The sequence below is a fragment of the Rhipicephalus sanguineus genome, chromosome 1, assembly GCF_013339695.2.
Source record: "Rhipicephalus sanguineus isolate Rsan-2018 chromosome 1, BIME_Rsan_1.4, whole genome shotgun sequence".
NCBI lineage: Eukaryota > Metazoa > Arthropoda > Arachnida > Ixodida > Ixodidae > Rhipicephalus > Rhipicephalus sanguineus.
In genome coordinates this window covers 222,042,205-222,069,095 of record NC_051176.1, presented here as the reverse complement: position 1 = coordinate 222,069,095, position 26,891 = coordinate 222,042,205, and the positions used below count along the sequence as shown (strand labels likewise).

The window sequence follows — 26,891 nt, the reverse complement described above, 5'->3', positions numbered from 1 at the left end:
CTGTCTTTATGCCACGCTTTTTTTTCTGAATAAGTATGTTCATGAGCTACTCAGACATCACTGGTATTAAAGGGACTGTCTACCGTCCTTCATCGCTTTTCTGTTTTGACCGGCAATAGAAAGCGTACCGTCTGAAGTGTCCAACCTTGCAGCGGTTTCTCTGGAAATTGAGTAGAAATTTTTAAAACAAAATTTTTCGATCTGCGATCGGTCTTCTTCCATTGGCGTGAAACATGCCCACAACACTGGTTGGTGGACGCGATGGCGTATGTAGTGCCGGTAAAGATTAAAACCGAAAGCACATGTAATTTCTGTAGGATTACTTTATTTTCGCTGAACACTAATGCAATGAATGTAACAGTCGTTTTCAGCGCGCTAGCAGTTAAATGAAGCCTTATTATACGATTACAGAACACTTGTATTGCTGTAATCGCAGCCTATACGTTTATTTTAGCACTGCTGCCGCAATCAAAGCCAAGTTGATTCGTCAAAAAGAGACGATAAATGCACGCCTTCACAGCGCAGCACATGTGAGACATAATACAGCGGCACAGTACGACCAGCGCGGAGGGCCGCATGGCATAGCGTATGAGTTGAAGCAGACGAAATCGAAGACGGCGTAGTGTGCCTCGATGTGTGCGCACAAAACGCGCAACAAAACGCGCATCAAGGCAGCCTAAAGACGTCGCCGCAAGCAGCGCCACCGAGCGCCTTTTTGGATGCGTGAGAAAAAAAAAGCAAAAAGTTACTCTCTGACGCAACCGAAAGCTGCCTCAAGTGCGTACAATGCAATTTCAAGTTATACATGTTTGTTTTTAAGCAAAATGAGTCTGCCTGCGAGGATTTCCAGTAGATTGACCACATCGCTGTAGGGTGACGCTAGCGGTCATTCTTTCACGATTTTCAACGTCACATTGAAAATATAATTCCTTTTTTATGGGGCAAAAGCATGCTCGTTGCCGGCGTTCTGACGAACGATCTTCGTATTTTCACCACAATCAGAAAAATTTTTCCCAACGGTAGACAGTCCCTTTAAGCATTTTTTTTCGGGAGGCACCCCATGCCGTTACAATATGTTGAAACGTAACCGTGGAACAAAAAGCTGTATGTTTCAGATCTAGTGTATGTTTCAGGTATGTTTCAATATTAATGAGGAGGCGTATACAGATTTTAGTAATCTTGGAGATCGGTATCAATATGTTTCTCAAATCTTGGCGCCAAATGCCCTTCAGAAAGGACCCATATATGAGATATGGCGAAGGCCTTCTTGTAAATTGCACCGTTAGCTGACATCTTGTTCAGGCTGCCCTACCCCCCTCTCCTCCCTCTCTCCTCCAATAAAATCTGATAATTTGTAACAAAGCTACAGACCAATGAAATAGGTCAGTTCTAAAAGAATCAAAATGTATAATATGCTCTGAACATTTATTGCACTCCCTCCCTCCTCTTACACAGTGCCTGTAAGGTATTTTTAAGAAAGTAAATAAATAAATAAATAAATAAATAAATAAATAAATAAATAAATAAATAAATACGGACTTTCAAATTACTACCTGGGGTTTTACGTGCCAGAAGAACGATATTATTATGAGGCACGCTGTAATGGAGCGCTCCGTATAATTTCGACCACTTCAGATTGTTTAGCGTGCACTTACACCACACAGTACACGGGCCTCTATCATTTCGCCTTCACAGAAATGCGACCGCCGCGGTCACGATCAAACCCGCGTCCTTTGGGTCAGTAGCCGAACGCCGTGAGCACTGCGTCACCGCGGCGGCCGGACTTTCAAATTAGTTCATGATGGCGAAATCGCAGTTCTCCCTCCAGCACATGCTCGGAACGTGCCTGCTGACATTGTCATAGGCGTCATTGTAATTGATAAAATTGCTGGTAGAACGTCGATGCCTAAGGGAAGAACTACAGTGCCCAACCAGTGTCACAAAATTTTTCATTTGGCTTATTGCCTGATCACTGGTGTCAGGTGGTGCTTGAAGAGAGTGCGCGAGAACTATTAGGATCTCTTGAGAATTCTGTTGATACCTCTACTCGACTCTCCCTGTTACTATTTATGAACTTGAGAATCGTTTCGCATGTCATTGAAGGGTGTAGTACCTGTAGGGCTAATTGCAGTTCCTGACGAGCATTGCGCCTCACCGAGTGCACTACATCTGAATAGCGAGAACGGCGCGTCGCGTGTTAATGCTCGGAGGCGTGATGTATGCAGGTTATATGTTGACGCAGGATGCCACGCAAATACGCAGAGAGCCGGAGCTGATAGCGCCTTATCAGCCAGCCGACTGAACGAGTACAAGAGGCTGTAGCCGTATATAAGACAGTCAATTGAAAATAGGGGAGCATTGCCCGGAAGGTGCAAAGTGTTGTCAAATAGAGGCGGCACTCGTTCAAAGCATGCAAAGTGGGTTTCGAACGATATACGTTCGGTCGTAAGTGCGATAGAAGAGATAGATGACGCGGGGACGGCAAGGCATACTCAGCGTACAGATAACGCCCATATTCATATACGCGTATGAATCCAGTGGCTGCAGATTTGATGCGTGTAGCATTACGAAAAATATGCCCAGGTGTCGCGCGTGCAGATAAATGCAATACCCACCGCCGTGGTTGAGTAGTTAGGGTACTGTACTGCTGACCCGAAGGTAGCGGGATCGACTCCCGGCTGCGGCGGCCGCAATTCTGATAATAATAATTGTTGGGGTTTAACGTCCCAAAACCACGACATCATTATGAGGGACGCCGTAGGGGAGGGCTCCGGAAATTTCGACCGCCTGGGGTTCTTTAACGTGTACCTAAATCTAAGTACACGGGCCTCGAGCATTTTCGCCTCCATCGAAAATGCGGCCGCCGCGGCAGGGATTCGAACCCGCGACCTTCGGGTCAGCAGTCGAGCGCCATAACCACTAGACCACCTTGGCGGGTGGCCGCAATTCTATGGAGGCGAAACGCTAGAGGCCAGTGTATTTAGATTTGGGTACACGTAAAAGAACTCCAGGTTGTCGAAATTCCCGGAGCCCTCCACTACGACGTCCTTCATAATCATATAGTGGTTATGGGGACGTAAAACCCCAACCACGATTATTACCACTGAGGTATATGGCGTGGCGTCGTGTTCTAACAGAAACGAGGAAGCGGGCAAACGCCTGAAGACAACAAAAAAGAAACAAAATTGGAACTTTTTAGCCAATAAGCTATACGATTCATTCTTAAATATACGTTTATTATGACCGTCATAGACATGAGATCGCGGAAAACTCAGTGAGTACTAGAATATTATTGCAGCGTACGCGTTAGGATTTACTACAGCGTACAAGCGCCTTGGAAAACCGTTTCCCGAAGTACCAAAGATCGTGTGTCGTCGCAATAGGAACGTTAAGGTCATGTTAGTGCATGCAAAAGTAAACCCTTATTCTACTGCCCACACAATACCTTGTTCTCTTCCACCATGTAAGACTTGCGAACACCTTCAAGATAACGTTATAATTAAAAGCGCCGGAAGTGATTACGTCCATCATATAAAATCTAGTTTTACTTGCACTAGTTCAAACGTCTACATGATCGAATGTTCATATTGTCACAGTACATTAGCGAAACAGGACAGCTTGTTAATGTTACATTAAACTGGTATCGCGCGGACACGAGAAGAAATTGCCGAAAGCAGTGGTACAGCATTTTATTAAAGCAGCTCACAACTTCGACGATTTCAAACATTACATACTGTCAAACTCCCGGTCCCCAAGAGACAGAAAATATAAAGCCATACCTTATTCACAAGTTTAATACACTCCAGCCAGCAGGTATAAATGTTTCAAAGGGGGCTCTTGAATCCATACGATATGGTACATACACAACGAAAACCAATGAGCCCTTCTTTTAGGAATTTCTAACCACGCTTATCCCAGTGAAATTATCATTGTCAAGTAGGGCTTCCTTCTGACAACCATAATTCAGCGAAACGTCTACCCCCCCCCCCCCGCCCCGCTTTCGCTGTTGCCCTCTCCTCCTCCTTTGTTTAGGTTGGAGGAGGGAGTACGAAGCATGTACACACAAGCGCTAAGGAAAGCAGTTGCAGCCTTGAAGAAGACTGTCGAAACTTCGGCTCCAGCACAACCCCTGTTTGCGAATTTTTCATCACAAGCGTGCGCCTTTGTGGTACGGGTAACATCAACATAATAGTTCAATTTTCGTATCTTACCTACTTAAATTTTGTTCAACACGTTTTTCTGGAACTCCCCTATCTTGGACAGTGTGTCACGGCCCACTTGCAAATTCTGACGACCGCGACATCCTCACTCGTAACGCCCAAGCATGCGTCACATAGTGGGATAAAATATACGTTGTCGGGATTCTGTTGCAATAGACTTAAGATAAGCCTCGTTTCCACATCACAATCGTGAGTCATTTCTGACAACTGAAAAAAAAAAGCATGCATTAGAGAAAACTTTGGGAGTTTATTACGATATCAATTATATGGACAATCCAGGAGCATTTTTGCCGTCGCTGTCGGCGTCGCCGTGAGGTTCTGCATTAAGTCTAAATCGATAACATCGTCCCGCACGTGTGTTATGTTCCATGTGCGAGTGAAAACGCACGAGAGGCGCCGACGATCGCGGCTCAAGCGGAGAGGAAACGCGCCGGCCGCCTTTCGTCGCGCGAAAGGCCCGTAAGGGCCTCCTGGGGAGGAGGGGGGGGGGGGCGGGTGCGTCGCTCCGGCAGCAACTACGTACTTTGATCGGCCGGGCGTGGTTGCGCATGCCCTATCCTGACAGGGATTAGCAGACGGCTCATACCTTTGTACGTGCTGTGTTCTCACCGTTCAGTTAGCGCTGAAGCGATAGACAGCACGAACGTCTCTTCTACATATAGCTGCAGCGGCCGCGTTTCCTTACGCCAGTGTTTTGTTGAGTTAGCTGCTCGCCTTGCATCGTGCAACGTTCCAATCTCTTGCTATCGCATTCACTGTTTTTCCCATGCGGCGAACCTGTGTCTTTTTTCAATTGATCGCGCTTGCTTGCTGGAAGCTCGATGCATCTCTCCATGTCACGGAATTGCAATGTTGCAACAGATCATTGCATCACTCACGAGAAACTAAGTCAATGAACTTGAAATAAGGCGGAAGTTCAGGGGAAGACGGAAGCTTGAAGAGATGAAAAAAAAACAACAACAAAAAACTTGGAGGACGCTTGAGCTTCGCCTTCAAGAGTAGAACGCGATAGCGTAATCGGGCCCCGTGCGCATCGTCCAGGGGCGTAGCCAAGGGGGGGTTGGGGGGGGTTCAACCCCCCCCCCCCCGAAATTTTTCAGTTTTGCTTGCGTATATATACACGCACACATACAAACGCACGCACGAACATACATAAAGTATGGTTGAACCCCCCCCCCCCCCCGAAAAAAATTTCTGGCTACGCCCCTGGCATCGTCTTATCAATTGCTACGCTGGCTTCGGTTCTCGGTGGTTGCCTCAACCGGGCCGCAAGGAAACGAACGTCTGTGCACCTAACATTGGCCGTTTCAACCTATCCTAGAAAGCCTACTGCAAGCACAGTTGCGAAGTGCCCACTACACCATAATTCTTCCTTTCGTGAATCACTGCGGCAAAGGGCCCACTACGCATCTGTAAGGCAACACGCGAACCTGCACAGCTGCTCACTTTGTTGACGCTTTTGTTGATGAATATGTCTGAGCGCTTTGTAATGGGCGGGCCTTTAAAACAACCACTCGTTGCGCAATTCACATGTTTTGACGCCTGCCACGATTCTCCGCTTCTGCCACGGAATCAGTGGCGTAAATCCAGTTAAATCACAAGGGGGGACACACATCTTGCCATAGCGGCCATTTTGTTTTTATTTTTATTTATTAAATATTGAAATTATGCTTTGAAATAAAATTTAAAAAAAAAGCGAGCATGAGTTCCCAGCTCATGTAATTGCATTGTTCTATTGTCTTCTCCGAAAGCGGCCAAGCGGCAGTTGCGATTTCAATAGTCTCACATAGCTGAAGGGTATTGAACACAGGCCTACACAAACTACAAAATAAACAGGCATTAACAAAAAAAAAGTTGGTTGCACTATACTTAGCTCTCAAGCAATTCAAATATATGGCGCTTGACAGATAAATCTCAAGGGGGGACAATGCAAGGGGTCTGAATATAAAAGCAGAGAGCGAAAAACAGGACACAAGAGACAAGAAGACGGGACACCGGTCCCGTCTTCTGGGGCCAAACAACGAAACGTTCCTTTCCTCAGTAAGGAAGCCTTCATTTTGGTGAGGCCGCCTTATGTCACTCTGAAAGCTTCCTCACTGAGGAGCCCTCGGTGAAGGCTTCCTTGGCGCTTCCTCAGCTTAAGGTTGCTTTGGGGCTACCTTCGTGCGCCCTTAGGTCCGCTCCTGGCCCTGAACGAGCGCTTCACCTCACAGCTAGCCCACGTGATGCTTGTTTCCGAGGCAACCCTACCACCCCACCTCTGCGGGGAGACGCGAGCGTGCGTGCACGGTGAAGCGCGTTTTAGACTGACAGCGTTTAAAGAGGCGGGCTCATTGTTGCTAGAACGCACCACGTTTTGCGCTCGACTACGGTGGCTTTTCAGATTTAGTAATCGCAGTTGGAAGAAAGCGTACACGCGTCTCTATATTAACACTTCACTTTGGAAGTGATGTGGTGGTCCAACTTTTTTTTTTACAGAATAAACGCTTGTGAGCAAAGCTTATATTCGATAATCTCGAACGCAGGAGCGCGGCAACCATTCCTCCCGCGAGGACGGGTGAAGGGAGCTTTCAGAGTACGCTTGCTTCCTCCGTCGGTACTTGGCTGTAAGGAGGCCTCACGTAAGGTGAGGACGCGGTCAAAGGAAAGGAACGTTTCGTTGTTTGGCCCCTGGTCTCTTGTGTCCTGTTTTTTTTTTTTTTGCGCTCTGCTTTTATTTGCAGACAGTGCACCAAATGCATTCACAACCAACGACGCCGACACCGGAACTTCTGCGAAACGGGCTTTTTAACGTTATCGCGTAAAAATTCTTGAAAACGGGCCGGGTGTCGCAGGAACCACTCATTGAACGTTCTGTCGGACACCCGTTCCAACAACGTGTGAGATGGAGAGGCGGAACGATTGTCTGCCAAACATGCGGGGATAACGCCGCCTGCTTCAACGCAAAAACCGCCGCTGCCACCAATGACGATTTCTTCTCGCAGCGTTCCAAATAATAACGAAAAGATAACGAAAGGAAAGAAGGGTCTGGAGTAAAGGCGCTGTTCGAGGCATTACACGTTCTATTTTTTTTTTTTCGAGCGCCTGGTGGCATTTGCAATTTCTTTACAGTTTTCGGCTGCGTAAGGTGAATTAATTTTTGAAAGACTAACCCAGACCACATAATTGTAAAGGGACACATATCGTAACAAATTTAAAGCGCATTATTTAGGACGATGGAACAATCAAGGGGGACCAGTTGGCTGACGGCCCTTAACCTAAGGAGAGGTGGCGCGCTAATAGCTTGCTTTCTGGTGTACGGAACATGTTATTAAGCAATTTTCTCACGACAACGCAAACAGCCTTGCCTTTACGAATGAATTATGGCAGGAATGAATTCAGTGCGCATGCATGCATTCTTCCTTACTCGTGAACTGCTGTCTTTCCATTTCTATTTTCATGTGGCAGCGCACTGAAAAAGACAGAGCGTATGTCATCCGCCCTGTTTAAAACAATCCGCCTCTGTGAATTAAAAGAAGGGGGAGAGCACGCTTACTTTGCATACTGACTTTGCGCGCTGTTCTGGGCACCCTAAACTAGCGGTTATTTTCGGACCACATCTTGCTGCAATGGAAAAAAAAAAGAAGCGTAAATCCGTATCTACGTAGTTGAAAAAAAAAACGCAATGAAACGGACGTATTTACTGAGATAACCTAGAACCTGGCCACGAAGCTTAAAAAATTTTTATAGAAAGTAAAAAAAAAGGAGTCGCTATAAGGAATAAATGATGCTAGGTTTCTACCTACCCCTTTATTATTTTCTTTCCTTGACGCATCTACAGCGTAGCGCTCTGACGGGAGTGCTTTCCGCAGGCTTTATGTATGCTCCAGCGAAAACCGTTATCGACCGTTCGCTGCGCCAGGCGTGCGTCGCGCGTAGCATGCACTGAATGTTTCGCAACCCACGCCGCATCCGGCTGCTGCTGCTGCTGGCGATGTGAGGCACACTGAGCGTCAGAGGATGCTTCCATCCACCGCCGTACTTAGTGACTCCGCTCCCGCCCTCCAACACTCTGTCGTTTTTGCCCGCTGTGCAGTGTTCGTTCTTTTTTTTTTTTCTCCAGCATCACAAATAAGTATTCGAGAACTCAGCTCCTAGCAGGCGGATCTGATTTCAAGACGTGATGCTCCCAATCTGCAAAAGCGCAAGAGCATAGCATACAAAACAAGTTTGTGCGTCTACTTCTAAATGCCATTTCTGATTGATCACCCTCATCCTGTATTTTTTTTTCTCTTGCCATGAGCTTTCTGTGCATTGAGCGCCAAAAATGGAAAAAAAGAAGAAAAAGAAACGCCGATAAAACGTCCGGAAAATGCAAAGTTTTTAGGGGAACAAATTCTATCGCTGCAACAAGTCTGGAGGGGGAGCGAGAGTGACGTACATTCATAAAGGAAGGATGGGAGGCTAACTGTAAGAGCGTCCGCGGCTGCCTATCTTGCACAAGGCTGAGTAGAGAATGACGCAGGCGTTTCGGAGAGACCATACGGGCTAATATGCAAAATAAGTTTACAGGTAACAATACACTTCACTAATGCGCAAAAAACACACGGCCACATCGGAAGAAGCGCGCACATACGGCGCAACCGCTGTTCCGCTTGTTAGGCAGCCATCAATTAGCCCTGTCATATTAAAGTAATGAGCGAACAGTTTATATTAATCAGGACAACACACGTTTTCTCGAGCTTAGAATTATGCCTGATCGAACATCCATCATTATGCTTGATCGATATGGCGTAAGTTCAGATTTACGCCCTCTGGCGTTGCGTACAATGTTGCACATTCTAGTGTAAAATATAACTGTATATTGGCCAGACTGAGCGGTGCGTCAACGTCCGCCTGCAAAAACAGAAAACTTCCTTAAAGGGGCCCTGCAACACTTTTCAAGTAATCGCCGAATGGCTTCATTAAAAGAGCCTATTGTCTCACGAATCGACTTGCGCAAAAATTTTGTGAATCCTTCAAGTACGAGCGGAGTTACAGGGATTTGTCGCACGCTTCAAACGCTTTCTCTCTCCTTTCGTACCAGCGAGCGCGCTGAAAGCTACGCAGGGGGGGGGGGGGGGATGACAAAAAGCACTTTCCTTTTTTTTTTAAACGCGCGGCTCACTTTCAGTGTGATTGTAAGCGTGCGCACGGGCACGTGGAGGCATCCCGCGGCGGTCGCGGTAACTATGCAGCCCAGGATGCTCAAATCAGCCAATGGCCGTGGACTTTGTGCTTACGGCGCATTCATTCGGGTTTGTGGCGTCATTTGTCGAGAGAGGAGGGAACGATTTCTAGCTGACTTTGAGAATTAATTGTAAATTCCCGGCCGCTTCGACTACCGATCGGCAGCGTTTCTGACCACGCTGAAAAAGTGTTGCAGGGGCCCTTTAAAAGTCTACGCAGTTACCGTTTGTCTAGTCACTGTCGCACCAGCACATGCGCGCATTTCTTACGTAGCACTGCTGTCGTAATAAAACACAGTTGTCTAGGTAACATGCGAAATAGGTAAGGACTGTCGATAAGGATGCGCACGAATGCGCGAGTCATCGTTTCATTTGTTTTAACACGGGGCACATTTAACTGTGTAAGTCATGTTTGATTCACACGTGATCGTTGTAGTGCTGTTGATCACTGTGCTCGCTTGTTATATTTTGTTCACTTTGCCGGCATCGTGTAAACCGCGGTGTACGTATTGACCACGTGTTTGCGTTAAAGCGAAAGTTGACAGACAGCGCTTGTGTCCATTGCTTCTTCCATGTATCTATCGAGCTGTTGCGCTGATTGATCATGAAAACATTCCAGCTTCCCCGATTATCGCTGCTTGTGCAGTTAAATTTGTTTCTCCCAGCCGTATTCGCTCAAGTTCTAGCATTCTATTTAATAATTACTGAAGCCATATAGTAGCCCTAAGGAACACGTGCAAAAGAGGAGTGAACAGGACACCACAAGCGCAAACTCACAACTGCTTTATTGGGTCACTCCAGACGAAAAGTAAAAAAAAAATAAAAATAAAAGCACAGTAAAGCGCATGCGTACAAGTTCATGTCAAGAAAACGAAAAATAAAAAGAGGCACCCGAGGATCCACTCCGCGTTCTGAAGCTGGATGGCCAGCGAAGCTGTTTGGCACACAACACAGAGGTGACAGAATGTTCAACAAAGGTACGAACTCATTTACTGTCTTGACCGATATTGGACGGCATCGGCATAGACAGTTCCTCTTTCTAGCGTTCGTTAGCTTCCTGAGCGGCCTCGTAAAAGGCGCATCGCGCGACCACCGAAATGCATGTTTGGCATCAAATTTTCGCAAAGGCAGGATTTTCCTGATACGTACAATTCTCCATGTCGGCTTTACATCTTGCCCTGCAGAAGGCTTTTATTCCATCACTAAGAAAGGCAACGATGTCTTCATAGAAAGTGCAGTGTTTTCACATTTGTTTTGGACTGCGGGTACAACGCATTTGTATGGTTCAGATACATTCGCCTTGTGCACGTATAGGTGTGTAGCGCACTGGTTAAGACGCTCGCCTTTTAAGCGTGGGGGCCAGGGTTCAAGTCCTGCCGCGCCAAGAGAATTCATTTTGTTTTAGTTCTGGGAGTTTTTGTTGACGCACAGGAAAATATATGGAAATCTAGGCGTATACAACTTCGCTGCATAAGGCGTCTCACTAATAAATAAGCAGTTCAAACACTCGCTGACGCAATCCGTGCCTCTTTGTCTAACATAAAAAGCTTCTAAAAGTTTATGAGCAGCGATATCTTTACGTCTGCCCATAATATTAAGCTCTCGAAACAGTGGTTTAGAATTTCCATCGGACATATTTGAAAAGGAGCCAGAACTCAAGCCAAAAGTAGCCAAGTCATTTATCATCGGAGCCATATTTATAGCCGAATAGAACGGAAGCGGTATTAATTACCAAGAGAGTTGTTATGATTGAACATCCAATAATATTATTTTGATTAAGCTTGCATACGGCTTATACAGAACAGAGAGAGTTCTTAACAGAGCAGCTTTGGAATATTGCAGCCAACAACATAGTAGGAACGTTAAACGTCGGAGCAGTTTTCCCTTGAAATGATGGACGGAAATTTATTATACTTACCATAAGACTATTCCAGCTTCAAGTCGTGAAATCTGGTTGGAGACGAACAGTCCAGCTTCACTTTGTTGCGGATCTCTGTTTTTGTGAATTTCACGCGAGAACACGCGCGGCGCCTCTGCATTAGAATGCGGCGCGCAGCGCCAGCATAAATGACGGAAAGCGTCAGAAGCATGCTGGCCTCGCGTTTGCCTACGTGCGCGCTTCACTCCGTCTTTGCAGTCACGCCGCGTGTGTAGGGGTGCCTCGATGCGCACCAGCCCGATTACTGTGGGAGGACCTGAGCGCGCGTCGTCGAACAACACGACAGAAAAGCTGGGAAACAATGAATAATAATTATGCTAGCTTGCCATAGTTTCTGAAATGGGAAAAATAGCTAGTAAATGCGCCGAAATAGAAGTTCGAAGTAGCGAGAAAGTAGCCACGGCGTCAACCCAAAATTTTCATTACCAGACGGGGCCATAATGTAGCCAGTTTGGCGCAACGTGCCATCAACCGCAACCCTGAGACTTGCAGGCCAGGCAATGTGTAAGCAGGTGCGCATTGCCTCGAGTGATGATTGACAGTTCGTGCTCCAATGCTTCATCGTTAACGCACCTCCCGGTGCGTTAACCTACGTTTGACCTAGCTGTGTAGGCCTTCCCACACGGCAGCGGTATCATACAAACGACGTAGGTTGCCCATTTACCAAACTGCCTGGTGGGATTTTTCTGGCAGTCAAGCATTCTTTTTTCACAAAGAATTCGCGGGTACAGGCCTGCTAGTTTGCGCAGAGCCGAAAAACCCCCTGGTACACCGTACCCACTGGCCACCATTTTGATGTTGTGGGACGTTCAACGTACGAAGGGGGCTACTTCGGCCATTATCTCTTTTCAGGCTGAGATGCTGGTTGTCAATTTGGAGCCGTTTACTTTCTTCAGGAAAGTCTCCGAGACAGCTTCCAAGACGGAGTGCGGGTATTCTGCTGCACTGAGCTTAGCCAATCAAATCTGGCCTGCATCATATGAGGGCAGGATATAGTGAGCGCAAATTCTAGGCATAGAATGGCAATTCCTCTCTTAACGAGCTTTGAATAAACATAATCGTATGGAATGAGGGCTCTCTGGGACCGTGGGCTATATTACGAACAAACATGGTCTTGATTAAAAGATGTTATCATAGGAAACAGCGCGGGCACACGGGACTAGAAGGACAGACGGGACTTTGCGCTGTCCTGTCAGAGCAAAGTCCTGCCTGTCTTTCTAGTCCCGTGTGCCCGCGCTGTTTCCTATGATGAAGCCATGCCAACAAGCTCAAGGTGATACCCCTTTAAAACACATTAAAATGTCGAAAATCTGGATTGAACTATGGGATGGGATTTCATGTGTAAAGAGCATGCCCTCCCCGTACTGCTTACTAATGTGTTCAGTAAAACGGTTACAACTAAATACAAACTTCCGTAACATAATTCATTACTCATGAACACATCGAAAACCTTTCAGGAAAATTGGTTCGTCGAAACACGTAGTAACAGAAGGATAGCGTGGAGTAAGGAAGCGTAAGCTTACGTTGGCGCTCCATAAGCATGCGTGCAGAGCAGGTCTAATGGTTAGCGAATCGGGTTGCTGTGTTCAAGAATAGGTATTCGATTGTTCGACGAGTCAGGGGTTCATGAAAGAATTTTTCGGCAAGGCAGCAGCAGCCAGAGTTAAGAAAACCCGGGGAGGTTTGCAAAAGAGGCTTCGGTTTAGAAATGAGAACTAACAGACAATAATGCCAAGGAAAGTATAGGGGGTGTTATTTCTAGTAATGAGAATATAAATGTGAAGAAAGTAAAGTGGACGAAAAGATAACTTGCCCCTGGCAGGGACCGAACCTGCGACCTTCGAATAACGCTTCCGATGCTCTACCACTGAGTTACGGCGGCGGTCATCCTCTCGTCGACTTTATGGGGTATATATGTACATTAAACCTGGGAGTGTTAGCGCTGGTCGCAGCCATGGCGGCGAGTGTGGAACACTCTTTTTCTGCCTGTTAGCGTCACGTAGCACGTGATATATTTACGAGCCGGCAGCTGACCAATAATCCCGCGGCAAGTTATCTTTTCGTCCGCTTTACTTTCTTCACATTTATATTCTAATTACTAGAAATAACACCCCCTATACTTTCCTTGGCATTATTCTCTGTTGGTTCTCATTAATATTGTGTGTAACAAAAAAAAAAACGAGCCCTTAAAAGTCTGACCAATAATCCCTCGAAGCTGACAATAATCCCTCGCATACTACCTGAAGGCATCAAGTCTGCCAGAACGAGACCCTCGCTATGAATGAAGGAAACAAGGTGACTTTTAAGGGCTCGTTTTTCTTTGTTACACACAATATTAATGAGAAATAGCAGACAATAATGCCAAGGAAAGTATAGGGGGTGTTATTTCTAGTAATTAGAATATAAATGTGAAGAAAGTAAAGTGGACGAAAAGATAACTTGGCGCTGGATTATTGGTCAGCTGCCGGCTCGTAAAAATATCACGTGCTACGTGCCGTCAACAGGCAGAAAAAGGGTTCCACACTCGCCGCCATGGCTGCGACCGGCGCTGACTAACACTCCCAGCTTTAAATTCACATAAATACCCCATAAAGTGGACGGAAGGATGACCGCCGCCGTAGCTCAGTGGTAGAGCATCGGACGCGTTATTCGAAGGTCGCAGGTTCGGTCCCTGCCGGCGGCAAGTTATATTTTCGTCCACTTTACTTTCTTCACATTTATATTCTAATTACTAGAAATAACACCCCCTATACATTCATTGACATTATTGTCTGTTAGTTCTCATTAATATTGTGTGTAACAAAGAAAAACGAGCCCTTAATAGTCACCTTGTTTCCTTCATTTGGTTTAGAAAGAAGTAAAACCGGCAGTGCACTGGTATGAGTTCTGTTAATGAAGACCACAATATCAGAAGAAACAGCCGTAGACCGTCTAGCAAAACTGATGCACAATGCATGTGGCCCGCCAATCAGAAACACCATTTACGAAATAACTGTGTAAATGGCACATGATTCTTTACATGCAGTATTTCTTCATCAACGTCTATAGACAGAACCAGCGAAACTACTGCTCGCAACGCCCTGACTACTGCGCAATATCTTAAATATGGAGTGCGACTTTCCCACGGGCCTCGTTGGAACGGTCGGTTGTTCGTCCGTCCGTCCGTCCGTCCGTCCGTCCGTCCGTCCGTCCGCAGGTGGCACTAAATCTGTCACTCTGTCTGTGCACGCGCATAGCGTTTTTTTATGCAATGTTATATATCTCGAACTTGAACAGTTGCTGAATAGACCGAATAGGTAAGACTGATTGGATGGGCGTCTTTTATTCAATGCAGCTTATAAATTACGCCGTTGTCAATAGGTCTAATCAAGCGAGCCAGCGGCATAGATTGTCACACGAAGGGCTTTACCTGCATTGTATTGCTTTTACAGTTTATTACTACATTCGTTGCGGTGCTTCAAATGCAATCTACGAGAATGGCGCTTTCGTAACGAACTCTATGAAGTCTTCATGCATAAACATCAGTTTGATTGACGAGCGCTACTTGCGTTTTGTGTGGTTGAGCGTTGCTGACGTTATATTCAAGCATTTCTCGACCACCGCGCTCTCCGTCAAAGCAGCTATTTTAGCGCGCAGCTCTATAGGCGCCCGTTCCGGCGTTGAGCGGCGTCGGTGGCGTAACCGATAGACATGAAAAAATAATAATTGATAGGGTTTAACGTCCCAAAACTACGATATGATTATGAGAGACGCTGAAGTGGAGGGCTCCGGAAATTTTGACCACCTGTGGTTCATTAACGGGCACCTAAATCTAAGTACACGGGCCTCAAGCATTTCCGCCCCCATCGAAAATGCGGCCGCCGCGGCCGGGATCAGCAGTCGAGCACCTTAACCACCAGACCACCGTGGCAGGTGTCACATGAAAAAAATAAAATGAAAAAAAAAATACCCAGGATCGAATGAGATTTGAACCCAGGCGTTGTCCTGACGTTTGAACCCAGGCGTAGTCCTGATGTCCTGATGTCCTGACGTTGTTTGATTACGCAGAATGGAGATGCCCTGACTGGCCACACATTGTTGGTTAAAATTAAACCCTTCTACCCGGTATGACTAAAGAAAGGAAAACTTGGTCAGTCCAGGCAGTACATTGTGTAAAATTAAAAAAAAATCATAATAAAGGAAGGTGAAAGCGCAGGTTTGATGAGGTGCTGTTCTCAGTAATTCGTTTTACTCGAGCCTAATTTATTTATAGTCGCCGTGGTGGTACAGTATTTGCGGTGCTCGGCTGCTAACCCGAAAGTCGCGGGTCCGACCCCGACCGCGGTGGTCGCATTTTCGATGGAGGCAAAATGCTAAAGGCCCGTGTACTAAATTTCCGGAACACTGCACTACGGCGTGCCTCATAATCATATAGCTGTTTTGGCACGCAAAAAAACCCCCAGAAATTACCATTATTAGCCTGATTTATGCAACCGATTTTTTATCCTGATGAATAGGAATAAGATTTGTATCGTTAGTAGAAATTCATTCCAGGGTGATTTTGAAAGTATGAACAACCCTTTTTTTAATGGTAAAAAGATAAAACGGCGCTTTTTTCCAAACACAAGCCGAAGGAAAGAAGAAGAGACACACACTCAGCGTCATAAAAGAACAGTGGACCTGACAACATCACTACTGATATACATCTAAGCCGACTGCGCTAGTTTCCAGTAAGGCGGCGCCAGACACACTGATGATGAACTTTATCTTTTGCCCACGGGTGGTCAATATGTTCAAACGTAAGCACAATACATAGACGCGAGGGACAAGATATTGCTATTTTTTTCCGTCTCGGGTTCGCTTTGTCACCGAAAGAATGTTCATGGTTATCGCCAGGTCAATGCTTTCTAAGAACTAAAGTAGAGCCGCAGAGGGAGGTTAACGTGCCGAGTTATCTTTGCCACGTCGTGACAAAGTGAGCCAATGTTATCGGGAGTCTTCGCGCATGGCTATATACACTAGCATACTGCGTGTTTTCTTGGTTGCCGAGGTCGCGTAGAAGAACACAGTTCTGCCATTTATGCGAGCATCTCTGATTTCTTACCTGTGTTACCAGGTGTCCGTATTTTTTGACATCTTCATGTTAACCTTTGGTCAGTAATGCATCTCTCTTTCTTTCTTTCTTTCTTCCTTTCTTTCTTTCTTTCTTTCTTTCTTTCTTTCTTTCTTTCTTTCTTTCTTTCTTTCTTTCTTTCTTTCTTTCTTTCTTTCTTTCTTTCTTTCTTTCTTTCTTTCTTTCTTTCTTTCTTTCTTTCTTTCTTAAACTTCTGTGTTGTTTTCAAAGCAGAGTTGGAGCGTATAACAACAGAGCTCGATTTCCTCAAGCACAACTGCTCTGCCTAGGAGTCATTATAGTTGAATACGAATAACAGCATCGTTGGTGGTATACGCGTGTATCGAAGTAGCGTCGTTAAATAATCCTCAAGTGCTTCGCAATCACCTTACACATTGACAACAATAACTGCAGTTTAAATTAGCTCTACGTCTCCTCCTCACTTCTTGCATCAGGAGGCATTTGTTTGCTGGGCTGTGGGGTCATTTCTCAGTGACATTGGGAGAGACGGTGAGGCGCAAAATAAAGCTGTACGCCGTGATTGCCGGGATCAGTAGCTACCACCTATACCACAACATGAATGGCAGCAACAGCAACGACGACGAGCTCGGTGAAAGCTCCTGCGGTACTTGCAAGATATAACCACATGAAGCCGTGTTGTGGCTAACAATAACAAGAACGAAAAAAAGAACATCAAAACAAACGGATCCCTTGACCCATTCCCCTTCTTTCGTTCGCTGTTTGGTAGCAGCTCCCACAAACGAGGCTGCTGCTCCCGTCTCCAGCACTACTCGTTTTCTTTTTGTTTAGTTGCAAAAAGATGAGAAGGTCGATGCACACGTTGCGGCCACAGACTGATTCTCCTTTATCCCTGCGCAGAAATAAAGAAAAAGAATTCAGTATGCAATTATGAAGCGGACATCAGGGCAGACTAAGAACCTTGCGAATTATCTTTGACATCGATAAGCCAAGCATTGATTGTTTGCAACGAAACAAAAGAGCATGCAGTGGCACGTCAGGAAGAAGGTGTTGTAAGGCGCGCAGGAAGCGCCTTGAAGAATGTTCATCAAACGCTATTGGCGCCTTTCTTTGATCTGGAAGAATGCTGTCAGGCGGCACCTATCGGTCACGGCTTTGTTTCAATATACCCTCTCCAGCGCCTTTCAGCAATTTCGCGCTTTTGGTTTTTCTCGCTCTGCTAAAAGAAGTAGATGGTGCCAATAAAAGCGACAGCGTCACCTTATATTGCGTATCAATAAAAAAAAATTAGGGTCTCAAGCGTCTCAAGTGCTGTCCGAGTGCTATTGCTGCTTCACTATGAGTTCTGTATGGCGTCTCCTCTTTTAAGGAAATGATGCTCTCTATCACTACGTTTTCTTTTCCGTTCGGGGTCAGGATGAACATCTGCAGCCGCCTGCACAAACGACACTTAGAACCTAAGGCATGGTTCCAGCTTTAGAAGTAAACTAACGTTAATATAATCCATGCAGTAAAAGCCGGGTTTTCTTTCCTGCTTCCTGTGTTCATGGCGTCCAATATTCCGCAGTTCGACAAAGTATACCAGCCTGTTCTCATGAACACTGTGTTATGCTCGTAAACTGTTGCGCGTAAAATACGCGCAGACAAGAACGCAGTGACACACACGGAGCGCAAACTATCAACATTTTTAAGAGCAGAACGGCGTGACCTCACATATACCTAGTTACAGAACCACATTGCGCATGGCAGCAAGTACATCTCAACAACAAGAAGCACTGAATAAACACGTGCCGGGCCACTCAGATGCGCGATTTCCTTGTCGGATAACGAGATAGACGCCTGGCTTACGTATTTTTCTTTTAAACCTGAGATCTTGTGATCTCGCTATCCCACAAGGAAATCGCGTATCTGAGTGGCACGACACGTGTTTATTGAGTGCTTCTTGTTGTTGATATGTACTTGCTGTCATGCGCAATGTGGTTCTGTAACTAGGTATATGTGAGGTCACGTCGTTCTGCTAATAAAAATGTTGATAGTTTGCGCTCCGTGTGTGTCACTGCGTTCTTGTCTACGTCTTTTGTGCGCAACAGTTTACGAGCAATGGCAAACCAACAAGCCCAAGTTGATACCCTACTATGTTAATGTTAGCACTCTCATATTACTCTGGGAGTAGCAGAAATTCTGTACGGGAGCTACATTAGTGAATCCAGTAATTAAAATCGTTCTGTTGAATTGATGTACTGCAACTAGTTCAAAATCGTTATATTTAATTGATGTAAATGTAGCTTGCATACGGTAATGCCAGGCCAATAGAATGGCTGGTTCACTGAATATGGTGCTACTTCATATGTGCCCAAAGAGACAACTTCGATACCGCGTAGGTGATAGTTCGATTGCACTCGAACATCATCGTGATGTTCTTTGGAAAGCTTGCTCTGTCTCTCTCAACGTGTGATAGCGGTATGGGCCCATTATTCACAAACCTAGACCATATGTAATATACATATCTGTGTCGTCGAGAGCGATACGCTTGAGCGATGGCCATTGCAACGAAGCTGCTGTCGGGTTGACAGAGTGAGACACAAAAGAGAGAACCTGTTTCTGCCACTATTAGTGAGGCACGGTGCAACAGGCCACACTTTTCTCGCTGCATGTCATGCAGCATTCTTATGCTGAGGTTGTTAAGGTATAGCCATGCGCACACCACAAGATCACGAAGTAGCCCATATTACTAAAGGGCAAGATAGATGCAGCTGTAACAGGGCGCGGAGTTAAGTGCCAGGAGTGTTACGCAGGCTAAATCGAAACCACGCAGTATTACAGGACAGTCTCAAATCAGGAACGTTATCGTACGCAGGACATCCGAATCACGAACGCAGATTCGACACGCATATTCGTTGCCTGAGTGCTCGATTATGACCTTACTGGTAATGCTGGCTGCATGCACTCTCGTGGCATTTTGACTTTGAGATGATATATACTGCACCTACAGGAGTCTGCTTTTGCTTAAGAACTCCTCGTGCCGGTTCTTATCATCTGCGGCTAAGAAGTGCGACATATTTAGGTGCCCCGTATCTTTCGTCGTTCTTCGATAACATTTCCGACGGGTTGCTCAAGGTGTCTGAAATACACAAGTGCGTTTGTACCTTGCCGCGAACGCTCCAAGGGGATACCGTCGTGGATTGCAGACTAAACACACCCCCTTTTCGCACATGCTTCTTCCTTGCTCCACCGCTGTCGCCCCCGCCGCGTGCGTCTGCACAAGTGCCCGGCTTATCACACGCCCCCTCCCCTGCTTATCGCTTACTCAGCCGACTGGGGCCTCCTTACCCGAGATCTCTCAAGCGTATATATACACGAAGCCGGTGATCCAGTCTCCCACCATTTCGGGAAAAGTGAGTTCCTGTAATCTGCTCAGCGCACCTCACTGACCATGGCCAGCAACTACGAAGGTACGTGTCATTTTGTTGGGCGCCACCAGTCGCCAAGCGACTCGAGTTCGCAGCCACAGTGCGCTGCAATGCTTTCAATTCATGGTGATCTCTTCAGATGCGCCCTGGCGGCTTTGAGTTAAGGCTCAACCTTGCGTGTAAGCTGTCGCGGCATTGGCTACATCTTGCGCTCGCGACTTACATGCAAAGAGCAGGGGTCGAATTCACAAGACTTCTCTTTCGTTCTTGCTGTTGGCGGGTCGGCTTCGCTAATGGTATGTTCTGCACCAGGTGTGGCTGGAATGTTCGATCACGAACATCTTTTGCGCAAGATTTTTTGTGAATTTGCGTAACATGTTTTTTATGGCCCTGAAGAAGCAATGGGGCCCAGATTTACAAAAACACCTTACGTTAGAATTGTTCGTAGAAGGAAATTTCAGACAATCATGATGCAGGGCATATAATTATCGAAACCCTCTGACGGACTGAAAATAGCACTTAAGAATTGAACGTTTCCTGAAATCAGTGCTTAAGGTTGATAGAAAGACACCCATGCAGAACTTCTGCAGTCATTCGACTGAGTACAGTTTGTTATAGCCGAGCTTGCATGAAAGTGACAGTGCTGGCGTCACATTTCGAGCGCATTGCACCTATGTAAGCGGCTGCAATGTGCTTGGAAGCTGAATTTATATTAATGCGGCCAGGAGTGGGTAGATCGAGATGGGGCAAGTCCTCACACGCGGTGCATGTAAACGTTGACGTATCACACCGAGAAAGAAAAAAGAAAGTAGATGGATGTACGTCGGCCAGACCGGACGCTGCATAAACGACCGCTTGCGGGAACATGCGAACAGTGTGAGGAATAAGCATGGCAGTAACCTGGCGATTCACTGCGCCAATGCGGGTGCGCACCTCTGCTTCATAACACCAAGGTACTGCGCAAGTACAATGATGATCGCGCTCGAGAAATTTTCGAGACTTTCACGATGATGCGCAAGGGCTCGCTGTGTGTCAGCGCCCCGTCACTCACCCTTTCTGACAAGGAATGCAGCTTCCTATAGCAATCTTAACCATCTAACCACCTGCTTTCAGTATCAGTACCTCGTGCAACAGCAATCATCTTCTTTCCCCCCCTCCCCCTTTATTTCATAAGCTATATTTTTGTGCACGCACAATAAAAGCTTTGTTGGCAGTCAGCGCCCATCCTCGTATGCTGTTTCTCTGTCCATGTTTAAATTAACGCTGTGTTTTTATGATGGATCCGTACCAACCATCTCGCATCCAAACTCTTCTAGGTCAAAGTGATAAAGCTTCTTTCGTTTGCTCGCCTCCACTCGTCAGAAAAAAATGCACTCGCCGGCAGTAGGAATCAAATTTCCAAAATTGTTGTTCCGCTAGAAATGTTTGCAAGATATGTCAGCCAGCGGTGGTGTTAAACATCATATTAGTCGAGACGGATGGCCGAATGCTAGGAGCACTTGCGACAAAATGATTTCTGAGAACGACCCCACGTGCTTCGCTCGCTTTGGTTCAATGAGGACGCGCCGCATGTAAACGCTGTCGCATAGTACTATGGTGACCCCTAAAACGCGTTATGTCCCTTTCGCATTCGCGTAAAGGCGGCTTACGAATACTCAACAGTAGATCTCTATGTGATGACCGATGAGTTAGGTACAGTAAATCCTCTGTCACTAGCAGCAGAGAAAATGGCATACAGTGAGCGGCCCATGTTTACAACTACTCGGAAATGGCAGTAATATGCGATATTTCAGCTCACAATAAAGCAAAAAAAAGTGTAGCCCTTGACCTTATTTCGCAAAAGCTAAGTTTTAATTAAGTTTTCCGAAAAGCGTCGCTTACTTCTCCGACCATGGAGTCATCCCAAGCCGAATGGATTGAGAGCTTTCGGGTCTTACCGCGCTCCAATACAAACTCGTATATAGTGTGGAATTCTCGACACGCGTGTTTCGACAAGCACCTTTACCTCTCGAATAAAACCGAGTATTGGGAATTTCGTGACAAGTACTCTTTCAATCCAATTACCTTGGGTCCCCCGTACCCTAACAACGATTGTATATATACCCCTGTATATCGCTGGGGCTGATACTTGGTAAAGTAAAGCGTCTGGGCTTAAATGTTAAAGGCTGCTGCGGGGGTTGCAACAACAGTTTCTCGGCCATGTGGAGGCTACTTTTAAGCTCCTATATTGCCCAAGGTGGCCATAGTGTGAGGACAACTGGGTTTCCTTATTTTGATGCTGCGAGAGTGCTGGCAATACTTCACGACTTCAAAAGTAGCAGTCGTAAACATGAGGTAGCTTTGAACTTTTGATGGAGATGTGCGCACACCCGCAGCGCGAATATAGCGCTCAGTGGAAGGAACCCTTGAAGAATCAACAAAACATAGCAAGTCGCGACAATTCAAACGTAAATAAACATGACCTTTGAGAAGATAGCAGAAGTAGGAACTGTGTCTTCAAATGATTACTATACGAAAAGAAAAAAGAATGGGGCCGAGAGTCCGCATTAATGCCCACTTCAGGGCAAAAAATAAGCACATTGCCCTCATTATGAAAGACAGGTTCGCTTCATCATTAGATGTAGGCACATTAATCAGTACCCTGTTATAAAACCTATTAAGGCACCAGCCGAGCATTATGCCATCTTAGAGCGTGTGATGCTCACACGAAATGAATTCCATCGTATAGCCAGCCCAAAGATAGCAAGCGCTCTAATTTGCGTTCGAATGCGCAGGTCTACATACGCGGACATGGGCTTTTTTATTGTCATAAAATTCTAGGAGAAAAATAAAATTTAAGAACTATGAGTACTTACATCACAACAGAACTACGCTTTGCTGAAAAGGATTACTACAGGATATAACGTGTTTCCATACTTTAGAATGACAATTTTGCACATTGTTCTACATATTATTAACGTTCTTGCAGGGCTCTTTCGTTTTGGTATGGCGAATCATCATGACATACTAACTAGCCCAAGCCGCCACCATTCTAAGCGAATTTCAAGTTTAGGATAATTCCAACCCTGGAAATTACATTTAAGTACATCATGCTGCTGACCTAAACCCGTGACGTGGCAGCACATCTATAGCAGCGCTAGAATGGCTACAGGACTGAAAAAAAAAAAGAAGATACGCTGTGCTTTCTCTGCAAGTCTCCCTTTTCTCTTATTCTTTCTATCTTTGGTCAATACAACAAACAAACGAATAATACGTTTAGTGGACCTTATTTTTACTCCCTGTAAACGTAGTCATCCATTCATCTAATGTGTCTTCTCAATCACACAATACTTGTTTGTTCGTAGCTTCACATTTTTTCAATTCTTCATTCGTTGCTTCACTTACCCGGACTACAATTCCTCTGATTATGAACGCATCCCCCAGCTGTGAATTTGTACCATGCTTAGTAGGTTCATAATTTATCTAGCTCTCCAAGATGGGATGAGGAACCTTCTTCTCTTCTTCTTTGGATCGGCAGGTTCAAAAGGGAAATACTACTAATTTTTCTGATGAGGGTAGTGCAGCGGCAACAGGAGAATTTAGCCTTTAGTTCGTTATAGCGTGAGTTCCCTTTTCAGTTGCGTGCATAAACACACCACAGAGCGCGAGCATATCCAGGATGAAGACGACCGTAAAGAGCAGGGGTAGAATACTGTCACTCCACCGTGCAAATTTACCCCTACCCTATCAGCATACAACACCGAGCAAATGGAAGCATTTAGCAATATTTGCTGAAGGCCACTACTCGTTGAATAGGTGTCTCCGAGAAGCTTCAGTAGGAAAGAGAACACTATTCTAAATGTTCACTATACCTTCGGTAGATTGACTCTTCTATAAGAGAATCTTAAAAAACACTGATGTTTCGACCGAAATTCCCCTTCTTTTGTTGTACACTACCTTTACTCGATTGTATAGCTCAAGCATACGCCGCTTACATATCATTCTAACACCTGCTTTGAGAAGGGACTCGTGTGACCCACTTTCTTTTCATCATGGACTCTAGGGAGCGTTTGCGCGAAGCCCCTTGCACGATTCGTGTGCTGGGCTCAGATGGCGAACGAACCCGACGAAGGACGTGGTGCATGTGTTCGAAGTAGCGAAAAACAAAACAGATGTCAGTGAAATGGGCGGGATAGACCCACCCCTTCTCTTCTGGCATTCGCCTGCACATCCCCCTAAAATGCATTTCACCTCGCAAAGGTGGTCAAAATTCAATGCACGCTTCAAAGAGGACTTTTTCATTCTGCCGCATATATGTCGTTCTGACGGATTCTCACGACATTGTTTATTGCTGGATGGGAGTCAATTCTCAGGAAGGAGGCTGACAATTCTGGCGTTGTTACAGCTACTTTTATTCCTCGTTACAATTACTGATTACAATTTTCTGTTACGCGAGGCTTAGTCGGTGCAAAGTCGGAGCAGCCGACTGGTCCTTGCGGAGACTAACCTTGATTTTTCTTCCGTTAAATAACGAGTGGCCCTTCATATTTTGTCTGATTCTTATGGCGCAGTGACCAAGTACCAGCTGTGCTGTGAATGGGTGATCTGCTTCCAGGACCGGCTGCCCTACCACGCTGTGGTTGCGGGAGAGTTGAATGGGAATAAAGTGTACATCGCTCGCGCGGTGCACGAAGGCGAGACACTCATTGGCTGGGCACAGCCCGGCGTCGCCTGCTGCTACGTCAGCTGGGGAGGCGAAGCGCACGCGCACAAGGAGTACCAGGTGTGTCATTGCATTTTGTTTGCCAATAAAATAGACTTTAATGATTTGTTTTCCTAATTCTCTTTTAGATGTGAAGCATCTTATGGCGGAGTTCAATCCGGTGGTGGTGGTGGTGGTGTGCGGCGTGACCACCCTTACTGCGCATGCGCAAACCTTCTCAACTTCCCCTCTCCACTCCCTCTCTCCCCTTTTCCTCTCCACATCACCTCTCCCCTTCCCTTTCTCCCTTCCCTTTCCCCTCTCATTTCCCTTTCCCACCCCTTCTCCACTTCCCCTCTCCACACCTCCTCTCCCCTCCCCTTTCCCATCTCCCCTTCCCTTTCCCCCTCTCCACATCACCTCTACCATTTCCCTTTCCCCTCCCCCTCTCCACTTCCCCTCTCCCCCTCACCACTCCTCCTCTGAAACGCGGGCTCTACATGCCGAAACACCGCTTCGCATGGCCTCATGGTCCCCTTTAGCGGGAGATGGTGTGATTTTTCATTCGTGACCATCCGACTATTTAGGGCAGCACGTTAATAGGAATGTCTAATGCAGCCAGTTTTCTTAATTTAATTAATATGCATCTAATAAAGATAAAAGAAAACGGGGACACTTATTCACGAAAACATCTTACGCTATAATTGTTCATAGCATAAAGTTCTAGTCAGTTTTGAGTGAGGGCATATTATAGCGAACTGGCACTTACGAACTGAAAGCTTCGTGAATTTGGCGCCTGGATCCTAAATTAGATGGTCAAACTATACGCGCTGAATATGCTCTCTAGGCTGTAGTACAGGTAGCCGTTAGTAAAAACAGCTGCCACCTTGTTCTTCACTGCTAGCATTTTATGCATGGGGTAGCTGCTTATCCATTCATGGCGAGAAATTAGTTGAATGAGAAGAAAATAGGGAACAACAAGTGACGCCAGCTATCAATATGCCAGCGCCGACAATATGTCCTAGCTCTTAGATATTTCGCCCGCGGAATCTATGCTCCGACAACTGCTTGCAGAGTTTTAGGTGCGTATAATTGACTCATTTTGAGTCAGCTGTATAAAACCATATGATCATGACGCAACAAGGCCAGAAATGCGAATGACCGAGTCAATTGGTGAATGACTTGCTCAAGCCGGCTGCACAAAAGGAGCCTCAAGTAGAAAAGGAAAAGAGAGAAAGAAGAAGAAAAAAACAAAGGTCATTTCTTAAGTTTCGTTGTAGTGCGGCAAAGGACATGGACACCAGAAAGAAACGCACGACGACACACAGCGCTGTGTGTCGTCGTGCGTTTCTTTCTGGTGTCCATGTCCCTTGTCGTGCTACAACGAAGTTCAAGGAATGACCCACTACCAACAAGCCCACGTATCCACCCTTACTGAAAAAAAAAAACATAGCTCCCTTTGACGATCCTCTATGATTCGCAGCGAGAAATCATAGCGAAAGTGGGTATCAATCACGCTCTTCAGCTTTGTGTGTCGTTTAGCAAGCCCGTAAGATCAAACAAGGGGGATAGCATCGCTGGAGTGCGGAGCCGTAGACACAGCAGCCAATGTTTCCACGCCCACGAACGTGCGCTGGGGACGGCGTGCATTAGGTCAAGTGTCTGAACAGGGACCAGTCAGAGAACCCGGCGATAGCACGAAAGCAACCGGGCGGAGTCATGGTTGGGGGTACTTTTCTCGCGACAGCCGGAGTCGCCTATATCTTGGCTGGCCCGGCGCTGTGCTCTGAAGCGTGTGAAGGCACGTGCACGTGGTTGACGACACGCGTAAACGTGCCAACTGTTGTTCACGCAGTGCTTGGCGACGGAGACCCCGGAAAAATTGGACTGGGTGCCAGCCTCCGGAGGAGATGTGCCTACCGGCGCCGTGCAGGGCGGCAGCACATCCGACGGCGAGCAGCTGTTCGTCGGCCGCGTACGGAGCGGCGACGACGTGTTTGTGGGAAAGGTGCAGCCCAGCCACAATGTCCTCTACGTGGCACACAATGGCCAGGAGCTGAAATTCAACGACTACGAGGTCCTTGTCTGCAAGAAGGTCGAGTTGTGCTAGCTCAGTACGTCTGAGCCGTAGCGCTGTCAGAAGGAGAACTCTAAAGAAAGGCGACATTACCTGAAATAAAAAAAATTAAATAAATAAATAATTCAAGCGGGACGCACTCCGGCTTTTTTTACATGTAAACGAAACTTTCTTAGCTTCGTGTGAACGCGCATTGTAACGCAATACTTGGCATATACACCGTCCAGGTCTCATCCGCCTCATTTTCAAGAAAAACGATTACGGAGTTATACGGAGGAGAAGAAAT

General features: G+C 46.2%; 1 protein-coding gene across 1 annotated transcript; it reads left to right on the top strand.

Moving 5' to 3' along the window:
- The first annotated feature begins 19,855 nt into the window (after positions 1 to 19,855).
- LOC119372764 (uncharacterized) lies at positions 19,856 to 26,688 on the top strand. The gene is made up of 3 exons (XM_037643155.2): positions 19,856 to 19,889; positions 24,398 to 24,609; positions 26,384 to 26,688. The coding sequence occupies exons 1-3, from the start codon at positions 19,871 to 19,873 to the stop codon at positions 26,636 to 26,638; spliced, it is 486 nt and encodes a 161-aa protein (XP_037499083.1). The 5' UTR covers positions 19,856 to 19,870; the 3' UTR covers positions 26,639 to 26,688.
- The last annotated feature ends 203 nt before the right edge of the window (positions 26,689 to 26,891 follow it).

Excerpts from the sequence above, each read along its gene's own strand:
- LOC119372764 (XM_037643155.2), top strand. Across the intron at positions 24,610-26,383 it reads ACGCGCACAAGGAGTACCAG|TGCTTGGCGACGGAGACCCC; the intron begins GTGTGTCATTGC and ends TTGTTCACGCAG.